The 15,954-nt window shown below is 33.1% G+C and overlaps 1 protein-coding gene across 1 annotated transcript in view; it reads right to left on the reverse strand.

Moving 5' to 3' along the window:
- Positions 1-15,954, reverse strand: part of eag (ether a go-go) — a 167,974-nt gene that overhangs the window by 120,823 nt on the left and 31,197 nt on the right. Inside the window, exon 4 of the mRNA XM_069832133.1 lies at positions 11,876-12,271. Coding sequence (XP_069688234.1) covers positions 11,876-12,271 — 396 coding nt within the window. The remainder of the gene's footprint in view (positions 1-11,875; positions 12,272-15,954) is intronic.

Raw genomic sequence — 15,954 nt, forward strand, 5'->3', positions numbered from 1 at the left:
TGTCTTGCTGTTTAGTCACATCTCACATCTCAGTGCTCTTTCAAGTGCATACATGTGTAAATGACTGTGTTGAAGTGGAGTGAGATAAATGGCATGGAATGGTATGAAATAATTATGAATGAACTCTTCAGAATAGACGTGAGATCAGAAGTTGCATCAAATATTGAATTCTATCAATCATTAAATTCTACTCATTCTAGAGAACATACCGATACTATGGTGGTTGGTGCGGCAGTCATACAATTCTACGTAACAGTGATATGTTTGAGGGGACTGGGTAGTCTGAGCATATGACTATTGTGTGTGAGTGAAGAAATTTTTGATATTCTCTTCAACTTTTGAATCTATCAATTTATAATTTTTACAGCATGCATACAATATTTGCAGGTATATTTTGGGTTTCAGATTAATCTTCTACTTCATATACTTGGTTTTATAAAAATTTTTAAACCTGAAAAACATTAATTAAATTTAAGTTAAAAACATAGGTATTTTAGAAACTTCTGTTTTTTTGTAAACTGATAGATTCAAAAGTTGAAGAGTAATAGCAAAATTTCTGCCATACCCTCAGACTACCCAGTCCCCTTAATTTTGAGACACGGTATAGTGTTTCTATTTTAAATTTTATCTTAATTGTGTTTATCCTCATATAGGGTCTGTTGAACAGACATTATAATAAATTAAACACTCTGTATAAAATGAGTTCATCCTCAGAATAATTCATACATAACCTACAACTGCCTTCAGTAAATACGAAATATTCTTAGCTGAACATTTACACAAAGGCAATCTTAAATATTAAACACTCAGCTCTTCTATGACGAAGAGAAGAGTAAAACAAGTAACTTAGTGCTTTACAAAAGTGCTAAATACTTCGAACATTCTGTGTCACAAATGAGGTGTAATATCAATGTAACTGATCGAACTACACATCTCTACAATTATGAATACGCGAAAAGTTTAATCTCAAGTAGCCTAAACAACACTAGTACAAATATTTAATATTTCAAGCTTTTATTGTACTGTAATCAAATTATGTGATTTTCTTGAACACCAATACCGGTACCATATCACAAAGGAATAAGAATTCATAATATTGGAGGATATTTGTACTGGTATATGGTACCTGCTGGTACTTAGTATTTTGTTAATGACATTTTTAATTATGGCTGTAACTTCGCTCTATTGAGATAAAAGGAAGACTAAAACTCGTGAACACAGAGTAACGTTAGAGAAGATTTATTTCCAAAGTTGAGCAATAAAAGTTTTGCCATTTTGCTTTTCTCGAGATATTAACTTAAATGGTACCCATTTTCAATTTGTTCTAATTCGTGTGCAAATATTTTAATGGGTTTCATTACAAATAGAGATCGTGGACCAGTAAGATTTTGAAACAGTATATCCCACACTTTTCTACTACAGGACTCCACAATTGTTTTCGTGATGACATCTGTTACAAAGAAATGTGACTCAAATACAACATTGTGTGAACATGATCAGAATTTTTCTTATTCATCTTGAGTGCTGATACTTTTATACAGTGTCAATATATTAACCACCATTCGTTTGTGTTGCTTTCTTTCGTTTGTGTTGTTTTGTTTTTCCACTATTATGTATGTTGTATATAAATTGTATTAAAGTAAGCCACCTATAATTGGAAGCTTGCTTCTGTTGGTGGTGAAGTTTAAATAAACAAATAAATAAATATTACTGAGAGCGATGACATTAAAAAAATGGTCACAAAGAGTTTGGTACCTAGTATCTCAACAGAATAACCTGTTTTGAGAACCGATTCTCGAACCTTCCATCTTCTGTGTGCTGTCTGTAACTAGTCCAATCGACGTTTTAGAGAAAATTATTTGCCATATGGATATCCAGAACATACGTACAAATTTACAGACAAGCAAAAAGACAATAAATGTAGCTAGAACTGAAATATCTCTTTACGTGAAAGGTGTTGAAGATCCCTAACTTTGTGTGGGGTCCACTTATTCATGACGTTCTTTCGAATATCTGTACATTACCGCTAAATTTACTATTGTAATGATGTACAAGAAATGTTCCTGCAAAATACAAAAATTCTTTTTGTGTAATGTTGTGCAGATATTTCTAAAAATTATTTCACAATTACAGTAGCTACAAACTGTAGTGAAACGAAATTTCTTAGTTTGGATTCACAACAAAAATGGCTCACAGTTCTGAACACTCTCATCTGCAGCATGCTCGAAATATAAAGTACCGGTATTAGAATCTCTCGCATTCTACAGCGCGGTATAAATTAATTTTAATTCTTTACTACGTAGACTTATTGTATATATCAATTTTGATGCAACATGCAACAATTTCAAAGAACGGATTGAAAATGAGATCACTATTTCGTATCAACAGAAATGTAAGGGAATTTACCAAATGCAACCGAAAGTCTATATAAAAAGATTACGAATAATCTGTTTCATATCTTCAGGCATTTTTACTGTCATTGCCTATACTTAAATCTGCTTCAATTTTAATTTGACCAGCATTAATTTGACCTCATTTTGAAATATACAGCCAATTGCACATCTGTTCTAAAGTTTACCGTAATTTATTTCAAACCATTCACATCTAATTTGATTCAGTTCCTTCATCATTGCGATAATACTTATAATATTAATAACACTAACGTATTTTAATGTGTTCAGGTGTTATTTCGGCTGTTTTGATAAAGCTGCGGTGATTGGTACAAGTGCAACAACATCAATCTGTACATACCAAGCCAAGACTCACTGGTTTCGCAGGAAATCTTGGTTTTATTTCAACCAATAATATTTTCACACCAGAACACGTCTCAAAACACAGATCATCTACACGGTTGGGGTTGTGAGGGTCAGTCAAGCACAACATAAACACACTGAAGTACAACATCTATGTTACAACACTCAGCAGTCAATGGGTGCAGTCAACATCCAACAAAACAAGGAACCATATTTATGCTTCTGTTTTTTTTTTTAATTTCAAACAGGGTGTGATGCAAATAAAATACTGGGAAAAATAAGCTATTCTGCTCTTCAAAATCAGTGAGAATTAAAATCTGCTCTGCAAAGAGGACTTATGTAAATGACTTCAATTTTTATATTTATTATTTATAAATATATTACCGGTAATACTTTTCTGAAAGCCCCAATATATTTATTTTAAAGTAAATCTGTATTAAGTAGGATAAGATAGGGCTTACCTCCTTTTGTACTCAATAGCTGACCAATATTGTTTAATAGAGTAGACTAATGTGATAACTGATAATGTGCTGATTTAAGCAATTTCTGAAATTTACACTCACCGAGTAAGTAAAAGTGAAAACTGGAGTCAGAATAAATATCTGTCTGCAACTTCAACTCTCAAAATGTGAAAGCAGGGGAGTTTATCTACAATAGTGAATGGAGTTTGTAACATATTCATGGAGGTTCTTGAAAAATTTAAAAATAAGTTCCAAAAATTTAGCTATGGTTATTTGATATCTAGTAATTCTCTGGATTTTTAAAAGATACGTAAGCTCTTATTTTTGGTTTGCAAGGCCAATAATTTTATTACATTTTAAAACTGAGAGTGTATGATCTAATTTGATACAATCCACCCGCCTATACACACAAGCACAAACGAATAAAAAATTGATATTACAAAATTAGTGTAACTTTAAGAAAAGGGAAATGAGTTAAGATTTGAAAATAATTCTGTGGCGGGGAGGAAAATGGTCTTAAGTCAATTTTTTGTGAAAATGAGATTTTTATATATTCCGAAAGTGGAAACAATTCTCTAAAATCTGGTAAAACGGCTAAAGTCAAATAAGACTCCTGACTGGATTTATTGAGCGTTACCAAATGTCCTAAGTACTTTTGAATCGAGCCTACACAGAATAAAGGACTTACGTATATTTAATACTTTATTCCTTACAAACCATCACATGTTTACTTTCCATGCTTCTCTATTAAAAAGGTCTAACTTGTATTTTAGCCATTTTATCACATACTGATGCCCTTTCCTTTTAAAACTTTGAGCACCAGGGTAAACAGTCCTATAATTGTTTAAGATCCACTTTGCTTTCCTAATAATTTACATTTCTCATTTATTTTGACAAGAAAAAAGTCTTATGTTTAACAGTCCCTTCTACTCAGTTTGGCTTCTAGTCTTAAAAGGGCTTATGTGCGGCTATTTTTGGAAATAATCAAGAAAATTGTTAGATGAGCAACATTATCTATAATTAATTGATTAACTAGCGGACTTACTCGTGTTAATTATGTAAGATTTGTGAGGCTTCAGTGATTTTGAATCTTGCGTACACTACTGTTAACACTTGAATATAATTAATTGATTAACTAGTGGACTTACTCTTGTCACTGAAACAGCTGTAAGCAGCACAAATCTTACATAATTAACACGAGTAAGTCCGCTAGTTAATCAATTAATTATATTCAAGTGTTAAAAGTAGTGTATGCAAGATTCAAAATGGAACATTATCTATTTTAGAAGAAATATAAACAAATAATATCCAGGAAAAACCTCTTCATTAAAAAACTCTATAATTGACACCAATTTCAATCTTTCTACTGCTCTCCCGAAAAGTATAAAATTTTTACTTAAGACCTTTTTCCTCCCGGCCACAGAATTTATGTAGGCCTAAAAAATATTAAAACTTCAGGTTAAAAACTATGAACTGAATGAAGTATTTATTTTCTGTTTCTCTCATTCAGATAAACGTATGTGGTTTAAGATAAAATGTTCCTTCAAGTTGACCAATCTTGCCTGTCTTTAAAATTATTTATTTGTGATGATGGATGAATTCTGATTGTATAGATTCTAACCAAAACCATGACAGGCCTATGCACTACTTCTCACCGATTCCCTAATACCCAAGTTCCTTTTTGTGTCATTTCAGATTTTTAACTCAACTCTATTTCGGAAAGGGCTAACGTTATGTTGACTTGGCTTTACAAGGGCTAGACCTAGAATGGGTCCGTACACTTAGGCTTTGGCCCATTGTGTGCCCTATAAATTCGATGATTGTCCAAGTTCGACAGGTGGCCTGAATGGCATTCGTGAATCCGACGCTGACAAGTGGGCCATCCTGCCACAGCCCCTGAGAGGACCAGGTCCCATTTTGTGAACGAGTAGCCTGACAAGTCCCAGGGGCCGGTAGACCCAAGCCCTATATTAATATCAGAAACCCTTACTGTCCCCAAAACTTTACCCCAGTCTGTTTTTACTATTGCAGATGATAGATGAAATGAAGGGGCGGTAGAGAGTGTTGGTGGAATTATAAAAGGGAAACGGAAGTAACCCAAGAAAAAACCCTCTGCAACATCTGCTTTGTTCACTACAAATTCCATCAGGACCTGGCCAGGGATCGAATTCGGGCTACCTGGATGGAAGACCAGCGAACTAGCACTTGATTCACAGTAGGGTTATGTTTATGTTAGTTTTTTTATTAATTCGTGTAGATATTCTTAAAAGGAACCTAAAATCTTTGTCTTAAATTTTCAGTTGAAGATACAATTTTGTAGACATTTATTATAATTATTCTGAGAAACTGAATACCTTGCACTAGTTTCGTAATGACAAGGTTTACGTTAATTTTATAGAGAAATCGGTATAGATATTTTAACTCTATTTTTTATTATATGAAGTTTTCCATTGGAGATGTAATTTATAACAAAAATTGATATTTTCGACAAAAGTGTTTCTGGAGACTTGTTGTCTATACCATTTTATGTATCCCTATTTTATGAGAGAACAACATTTTGAAAGAAAAAAGTTTACAGCCGTTTTCGAGTAAATCACGCATTTTGTGTTATTTTATTATTGTATTTCATATGCAATAATCCGGTTGAACTGGCTCGAAGATAATGAACACAAGAAAAATCCATTCTATAATGAGGAAGAATAACTACTGTAAACAGAAAGATTGACAGAGATGTCGAAAAAGTGTATTTGTGTGAAAACCTCAGAATCGATATTTTGCATCATTATTCTTTGTATAAGGACAGAATAGAAAGTTGCAGGTTTTCAGATTACGATTATGCATATGTACGAGAAACTTACACGCAAAAGAAAAGCTCTCATAGCCATTCATCATAATAGAAGACAAAAAGTGAGATTCATTTTTATAAGAATACATTATTCCTTAATAAAATGGAGTAATGTAAATCTATATATAATTACGATATTTTTTAAGGTAAAGTAATAATTATTGTACGTGTCCCTGAGATGGTGGATATTGGAGTGTTCCAAACAGAGAAAGAAATTTCCGAAATCCAGAAAAGATCCCAGTTTCTGTAGACTTAAAAGTACATTTAACATTTTTTTATCCAGGGGATGGATTGGATGGCCAATTTCTGTGAATAAGGGTGAAATCTTAAACGGATTAATAATGCTTTGGGAAATGAGACAACCATAAATTATGGTTAGTATAATTTGGCAGCAGATCTTGATACAGAGAAGAGGTAACCCATTTTTTTACTTATGCACAGATGAACTGGCTACCGTACCTAATTACCCAAGATGATGATGAAACTGGCCAAAATATCATCATATTTCACCTACAAAATGTGCTCCATTTACAAAGTCCTCTTTTTTTTTAATTATTATTATTATTTTTTTTTGCAGATTTTAAGTCTTAGAAATCAAAGAACAGACATCTATGTATTTTTTTTTCTCCAGAAAGAGTGCATTTTAGTCGATGTTGCAGTCTGTTAGTGCATGTTAGTGGTGGTGCTTCCTCCCAAATTATCACACATTAATCTGGACATGATGGAGATGTTATTCCTTTCCTTGTATTATTGCAATTCAATAATTAATTAAATATATGCTATGTATGTACATAGTCACAAGTTACACTGTCCTCGACTGTGCATACTAGCAGTAGAAGACACAAGTTTCTTGCACATGTGAATGTTTGTGCACGTTTTAACAACAACTAATTAAGTTTTCACATCTACAATTTTAAAGAAGTTAAGCCAGTTTATTTTAAGTATGGATTGATTTGATCTATAAAAGCTGTGCTCTACATTCTTATCCTTTATCACTAGCTGTCATTGTTATTTGAGGGTAACATGCGTTGAATACAGAAAATGCACAATTGTTCACGTGTCTGCAAGAATCATGTGGCTTCGCACTGAAATAAATTTGTTGTTCCAGTCGCCATACGATGCTCGCCTTGTTGATATCGATGCAAGTAAGTCACTTACATTAAAAATGATTACTGTAATGTTAATTTTCTATCTTAAACTGTGTGCCGGAAAAGTTCAAGTACTTAAGATAAGTCAAGGAATTTAATTATATTAAGTTACGTAATGAATCTGAATGATTCTCGAAGAATATGCACAACAGCATTGTGATAAGTTGGTGGCTTTGTTTAATCATATTTTATATTGCTGTAATTGTTTCATAGGATGAAATGATTTTGTAATAGCATGGAAAGCTAAATTATTGTACATCTAAGATTATAGAATAAAGTAATTTTATGAAACAAATACCGGTATGTCATTAAAAGGTAATACATTTTTCAGTTCTAAGTAATGTATATTTAAATTCAGAAGCTGTTACAGTATTTTCTGTATCATTTCATCCTAATATTAATAAAAAAAAACATGAGGATAAAATACATCTGAGTTTTTAGAATGTTTTAACATGTCTGTAACTCTCACATTCCAACGTATCAACAGTAACTGTAAATGCACTACGAATACACTAGCAAATCCAACATGCACTGCACGTAAATAGTCTGATGGTATGGGTATATCGAGCAATTAACAATGCAAGACAGGCCCTTCACTTACGATTCCAGTACAGGCAATTCTATGGGCATGCAACTGGCTTACGGTACACAAGCCATTGGTTTCAAAATGCTCAGTCTTTCTGTTGTCACATTCATGACTATTAGAAGCAAACAACACACTCATTTGTTTTATAATATCTGGTGCAATGTGGATGGATTCTTAGTATGCTTAATGTTTAAATGAGAGTATTTATTAAAATTACAATGACATTTTAACCATTTTGTCATTAACTAATTTTAAAATAATCATTATTATTTTTATTTTTTAAACTATTCTAGATATCTATTTTTCTTATGGTATGAAAATTTGTCAAACTGTTACTATTAGATTAGATACAATTTGATAAAAAGCCACGAAACAATATAGTAAAAATTCTTGAACAATTTTTAAAGTACTGTATTAAATGAAATCAGGAAGAAGATGAAATTTTACTTTAAAATATTACGAGATTAATACAGTACTTGATTTGAATAAAATTTTTTTTCCAATCACGGCAAAACAATTGCATACATTCCCTTCCCTTTCAATTTCGTTTCATATTATTAGAAATGAACCAACCATAATCATATTCCTATTTTAAATGTATTTTTTTTATATTGGTTTGTCTGAAGTAGGCTACAGTACTCTGTCTCGAAAATTCATTTGTATACACACAGTGACATTTTTATTCTTACCTTGAATGAAAATTATCTATTATTCTTCAAACATCAGCAGCCGATATGGTACCGGTACTAATAATGGGATAAAGTGTGTAAGTTAATAATCTTGTTATTACAAGATGAAAGTAACAAAGAGTTACCTATTACTGTGCTTTTAATTCATAAAGAGAAAACAAATATTTTTCCGAAGTTGTACTTCTTAAAAAAAAGAAATGCATTTGAACCAAGCCAACTTAGAAATTTTATCTAATAACTTAATAATTAAATAAAATTGTTTTGTTTTTGTCTTGCATCCAAATATAATGGTCACTATAAATTAGTAATCCTTCAAATGTAACAAAACATTTATTTTAGGAAGAAAATTAAATTTTTAACATTATAGTAAGTTACTGTACGAAGTTAAGCAAATACTTCAATTTAATGCCAATATTGTTCTCAAAAGTAATAATAATTTCATGGTTCTTCATATAATGTACACGGGTTTGAATACAATGAATGAGTCATACCGGTAATAATAATAACTACGGTATGTCATTAAGTTGTTATGCAATCAATATGAAGAAAATTTTTTCTTTAGACCTAATTATTCACGAATGAATTACCGGCAATTAAAGAACACTAATGAAATAATATTTACTTTTAATTCACATAGCATAATAGCAAAGCTGACAATTAAATAAATAACAGGATGTTCAGGAACCCATTCTATTAAAGATCATTCTCTCTTCTAAACACATCTGATTTTTCCCAAGAGAGTGTTAGACGTTTCTAATATATTTCTGTCATATTTTCGTGAGTAGACCTATATTTGCGAGAACATTTGCAACATTTTTTTACAGTATATAAATTGCGTAACTTCATTTGCTTATGTACTGATTCCAGATCCTCGCCAACAGAAGAATCTGTCATTATAGTATCGGTATTAAATATCTTTGTGAAACAGTACCGATACTACCGGTGCCTTAGCAATTAAAACAAAACCTAAATTCAAGAAATGTAAATTGGTACTGGTAGGCCTATATAGGCTTAAAAGTTAATCTGTATGAACAAATTAAAATATAAAAGCTCAAGGAAAGGAATGTAAATTATGTCATATTGTTGTGAACACTTTGAGCCACACATACAGTGCAGTAAATTGTTCCCAGATATGATAAAGTACCAATAATCATTCATAAAGTTGATTTGAGATTTTGATTGAAAGAAAAATGCTACAGGAACTTTTTTCAGTTAAAACTGGATAACCACTGAAAGATGTTTTATTAAGAGATTAGATACTATCTCATTTATTCTTTTACTTTACTAATATATTCCATTTTAAAAGAATAAGTTTATCATTAACAATGTTATGGCCATATAACACCAAAAATTATTTCATCAATATTTTTTAAATATATTTTAATACAAGTAAAGAATATAGCAACAGTAAATAGCATGCAAGAGCTTGAAGTCTGAAGGAAAAAAAAAATATATATATATTAAAAATAAGATAGGCCCACTTACAGACTAGCTACTAAGGTAATGCAATAGGTAGGAGATTAATACAACAAGGAGAGTGTCATCACAACAGATTAAGGAGATCATAAACGATCTCTTTAAAAAGATGCTTAATTAACAGTAGAAAGTAAATGCAAAAAGAGGGCACAGAAAAACATCTGCCCATGTGAAAAAGTATAATGCATATACCTGACAAGAGCTGATTTCCATTGATGTGTTCCTTTCTTCCTACTCTCTGTTCTAGAAAATGCTGCAGTCATTTCTTTCATATGACATTAATTTATTTCATGAAAAATATCCGATTCAAATATATATATATATATCAGAATATAAAAATATAATATGTACTATATAAAATCTACATTATTTATGTACATTATTTATATATTTACTTATTTACAAAGAGTTATGTTAAGTATTTTGTAACAATTCTCATTGAAGCAGTGCATGGTTAATATGCATTCCAAATTACCACTATATTTTTCTGAAGACTAATTGTTTTAAATAGTGCCAGGAAAAAAAGTGTAAAAAGCCACAATCTAACAGCAACCAATGATACTTTGAAGTACATTAAATTTTCAAATCAGGAAGATTTTATGCTGGTCAATAATTTACTAAAACAGAGAGTGGATTAATGATTCCTAGTTTTGTGTGTTTAAAAGTATGATGTCACTTCCATCTTCGATTTAGTTGCCTTTCTTTCGTTACGTCTGTTCTTTGTGTATGTTTTCGCAAGTTTGATTACAGTCACTTTATTATATCAATTTGTAAAAAATATGTAACTTTACAAAGTTATTTTAGCCCTAACAAAAATGATACGGTATACATTGAAACACGAAAGCATATAAAATCATATTTATATTTATTATAAGATGGACTCTACAGTATGTTTATCGCAATTTTATTTCTTATTGTATATAATGATACACGTATTCATCTATAATTAAATAGGCACATTGATTTCATGTTTAAAGATGTTTGTTAAGAAACACCAAAGGGATATATTTATTCAGGAACACATTTCTTATATAATTTAATGAGAGTTTAAGGGGTTTTGCTTCTGTCCTGTACATTCACACGATTCTTCAAATTCTGATTACTATATGTAACTCAAACATTACTTTATCTTCTTTTAAATCATGCAGTAAATGCTTTTGTATTAAATATCACATAACAAAGAAAGAATTGTTATGCTAATGTAATGCATTATTTTATATTACAAGAAACAGTAATGCAACAACTATATGAGAAGAAGCTTCTTCTATTATTCAACTGTTAAAAATATCATCCGAGTTTTCAATTACTATTATGGTAGAAGAAAGTTAAATTACAGCAATCCAGATGCAAAATCCACTACAGGGAGAAAGATAATGACAAACTAAGAGATAGAAAGATAGGTAGATAGATAGATAGAGAGAGATAGATATATGTCTATATTCATCCAGTATCAATTAATTTATGTCTGAAGCAAAAAAATTGTGATGGGTAATAGAAACATGTTATTGAAGTAAAATAAATAGTAAATAAATGCATTGATGTTTCTAAGTAAACAAAAATATTTAGGAAGTGACATCATTATTTTAAATACAAGCTGAGACATAAACATTTAATATGTTTTAGCCATTTCTCTGGTAACCGGGTTTGTATGAGAGGAAGTGGTGAATATTATGAAAATAGGAGAAAATTTGTAAGGAAAGCAGTGAATATGAATAATGGCAGTTCAATTTGCGAGAATATAAACATATTAAACATCTTATGTCTCTTTCTCAAGGTAAAAGTGAAAGATTGTAGCAGTCACCTCGTAGAACGAGAGTGATTTCTACTTACGTCCTGGCCGAATGCATCAGCAGACGAAGCAGCTTCGCTCACCAAGTTTCCACAATCAACACCATCAGAAGACATGGTACTACTTACATCTTCATCGTGATCAAAAGCGTTGAACACATCATAAGGCAGACACGAAAGCAGATCGATTATGAACCACGACTTGAGATAGTTCATTCGTATCACTTTAGGGTCCGACACCACCTCCCCTCCAGGTCCCACGAATGTTGTGTGAAAATTCAACACGATATCGATAAAAAAGATGACGTCTACTATTGAGTCCACCACGAGTAACGACACATCCTCAGAAGTCTTGTTCTTGAAGGCGACGTTGTAGGGCACCATGATTGCGGTGTAGAACGTAAGGCAGAGAATGATCCAGTCCCAGATAGCCTTAAATGCACAGTAATGCAGTAGAATATGGGGCGGAGTTTTCGGTGCCTCTTGGCGGTACTGGGGCATCACATCGGCATTCAGGCTCATCATCTGCAGGAAGCAGCAGTGAAATGGAAAAAAGTAAACACTATGAGCAAAACAAAAACACATAAAAGTGATAGCAGTGACAACCATAACCAAGAGTATGACGATTATGATGATGATGATGATGATGATGATGATGATGATGATATCAGTGGTACTGTTCTCCAACCAGGAGATCAAGCGTGAAAGGAATGTGCTTACTATTGCATCATCTATTGGAGCGAAGTAGATAATATTATCGTTATAACGTCAGTTTAAAAACCATGCGCTCTCCTGCATATGTTATTTCCTGTATGGAGAGATTAAAACACCAGGAGATTAACAGTGATCTAATTTTGTAACTAGGGTAGTATAAATATGTGTGTATCAAGGTTATTGTTTGTGCTGTGAGAGCTAGCCAATAGAGATACGAGTACCCACGTGTGTGACCTTATGACATCTTATGACATCAACATCATTCACAGCATCACCCCCCTTCGTCTCATTCCACAGAGACTTTCTCGTGGTTGGAGTACAGTAGTCATATTGATGGTGGTGATAATAATACTGGTATGACAAAAAATTGAGGAGCGTTTTTGCAAAAGTCGATACATGCAGAAATTTTCGAAAGTGAGTTACATATGAATATCGTATGTTTTTTACCTCCGGAATCGATCTATGAAATCAGATTTACCAAAACTTGATTCATACCGTATGTAGAGACTACCAAACCTTCCAGGTTTTTTTCAAAACTCGATAGATCCTGTCACTTAGTGTAATTTCTGTAAAATCTTGATTTCTGCATCTATTGACTTTTGCAAAAACGCTCCTCAATTGTTTTTCTTGAAAAAATGTAACAATTTTTATAAACAGCATTTGTATAGTTACAGTACCTTGTAAGTTTCCTATAATACTAGTGACCAATAATTTTACCAAAATATTACAGTTAAACAGTATTATTCTATTTAATTACATATGTACTTCCAGTTACGTATTTAAGAGAAAATCTACCTAATTTGAGTTCTTATTTAATGTTGCGAATACAATTGAAGAGTCCACTGCAAGAATGATGGATGTCATTTGGAACACATTTTGCAGGAGACGCAATTGAAAGTTTGAAATGCTTAGCGCTCAAAGCTTAACTGAGATTTTCCGATCATTACTGGACAATGACTATCAGTGTTAATGCCATATAATTCTCTATGTACATTCTATATGTCTTAAGCTATGCATTGACAGTCTGGTTCATTTTCGACGAGAAAGTGACATCCATCATTCTTGCAGTAGAGTCTTCAATTATTATTCTTTAGGTATTATATAAAAATAGTCATATTTTCAGAATTGTTATCGTTGCAATAATACAAAAAATTTTAGATGAAGTTTATTCAGGAAAACGTTTCAATAGTGACTCTTCAAAGTAGTCAAATACAGCACCAAGCATAATCACATTTGAAGATTCCACTGCACTTTCTTGTCGAAAATGAACCAAGACTGTCAATGCATAGCTTAAGACATATAGAATGTACATAGAGAGTTATGTGGCATTAATACTGATAGTCATTGTCCAGTAATGATTGGAAAATCTCAGTTAAGCTTTGAGCGCTAAGCATGTCAAACTTTCAATTGCTTCTCCTGCAAAATGTATTCCAAATGACATCCATCATTCTTGCAGTGGACTCTTCATTTCTTGTTGATCACTGAAGTACCTAGTTCTTGGTAGTAAAGAAATTATAAGCACCATGTGCATGTGTGTGCGCGCGCGCGCAACAAATTTAATTGGAATTCTAAGTGCGCCATTGTCCATTGGCTTGACAGTTTTAAGGTGTCTTTCAATGAGACTTTTAGATGTTTTCGTCAGTATTCTTTAGAAAAATATTGAGGTATAGTAATGCCTTTAAACGTACCATAACAGCATCCTTTCAAATACCCTACTCCTTGGGGATATATATGGGTTGATTTTTTTAGTAGTGGTCACTATGCTGCAGTGATGCCGAGGAAAGGAGCCAGACAATATCGTTTATACTACAGGTTGCTTACATGCCTCCCCTCCCTCAGAGCTAATGAACTCGCCATCTCCCTCCATGTCCGTTCACAGCGACAACAATAAGACGAGCAATTGTGAGCAAGCAGTCGCAGAATACAGTCGCAATGTTTTCGAAGGAGGAACAGAGAAGCTGGTTAAAAATTCAATGTGCTAGAGGTCGCATGGCATGACAATGCCATCAAGGACTGCAAGAGTCTTGCAGTGTGGCTGGGTTACCTTACCGAATGGTAGCAAGGTGGGTTAGAGCCTTCAGGCAAGGACGTGAAAATGTGTTGGACATGCCTTGATCTGGTCACCCACCAGTACGTGACGAACATGTACGGACTGTGTCTGCATTAGTGGAGATGGATCGGAACTTAACAAATTGTGAGTTAGCAAATGGAGCCTTCGACTATGCTTCACATCCTGAAGGACCGCCTGAAAAATGCGGAAAATTGCCTCAATGGGTTCCGCATGATTTAACGGACATACAGAAATGACAGCGATATGACGCTTCTCGTACTCTCTTGCAGCAGTATGAGCGCGAAGGAAAGATCTTCTTACGGCATATCATTACAATTGATGAGATCTGGGCCAGATCTTATGAACCTCAGCTGAAACACCAATCGGACGAGTGGCATCATCACAAGTCACCACGAAAAACAACAGTTCAGCAGACCCCCACCAATGTGAAAGCTATTCTGATTCTTACCTATGATTGGGATGGTGTGATCTTAAAGCATACCTTTCCCCCAAAGCAGAATGTTAATGCGGAGTACTACTGTTCGTTTTTGCGACACAATCTGCGAGCAGCTTTGAGAATAAAACAGCGACACTTTATGGATAACCCACCAATCGTTCTGCATGAAAATGCTAGGGCATATACAGCAGGAGTTATGTCCGCCATATTGTCCGGATTTAAGGCCCTGCGACTTCGATCTATTCCCTAAGATGAAGGACCCAATTCGCGGGATACACTTTCAAACAGTTGAAGACATTTTACAGGCAACCAACCACTCTATTTGCACCATCAACAGGATCCAATGGCTTCTGCATCGCTGGGAACACGTTGTACGCAACGCTGGTGACTACATCAAAGGCTTGTAAAACTTAGAACCATACAAGTATGCTATGTATTGAGAAAAAAAATAGTTGCCAGAACTAAAAAATCAACCTATGTATCCTACATCTCATCAACAATAACCTGCAGCTGTAAGTGCAGTGAGTGACGCAATCAAAAAGTGATAAAAAGAAGGGAAATTTTGTTTTCCAAGATGAGTCATTTTCCATTCTGGAAACATGTGTATTCAACTGTAGTCAATTATTAACTTTTCTCGCAACGAGAAAATGTAATATTATGGTTAGGAAACAATAATTACTCCATTCATACAATAAATGGTAAATTTTGACATACAATATTTAAATGTTGGTTCATTTCTTGCATGCATGCGTTAATCTTGTTGCTGTCAAAAATGTATATCTTGAATTTATGTAAAAGGGGGAAGAAACAATGGTTCATTGTAAAGAACAGGTAGATTGGACTTTTTCCATTGTTTATTTTTAGCTGAATTCACAGCATTTTGAAAACTGGTTCTATCTTCGTCTTCAGGTGAAAACGGGGTGTGAGAAGGATAGTCTAGTTGTTGGAGTCGTTACAAACAGTAACCCCAACAAGTTGGCTGCCGTT

This window comes from Periplaneta americana, chromosome 8, assembly GCF_040183065.1.
Source record: "Periplaneta americana isolate PAMFEO1 chromosome 8, P.americana_PAMFEO1_priV1, whole genome shotgun sequence".
In the NCBI taxonomy this organism is placed as follows: Eukaryota; Metazoa; Arthropoda; class Insecta; order Blattodea; family Blattidae; genus Periplaneta; species Periplaneta americana.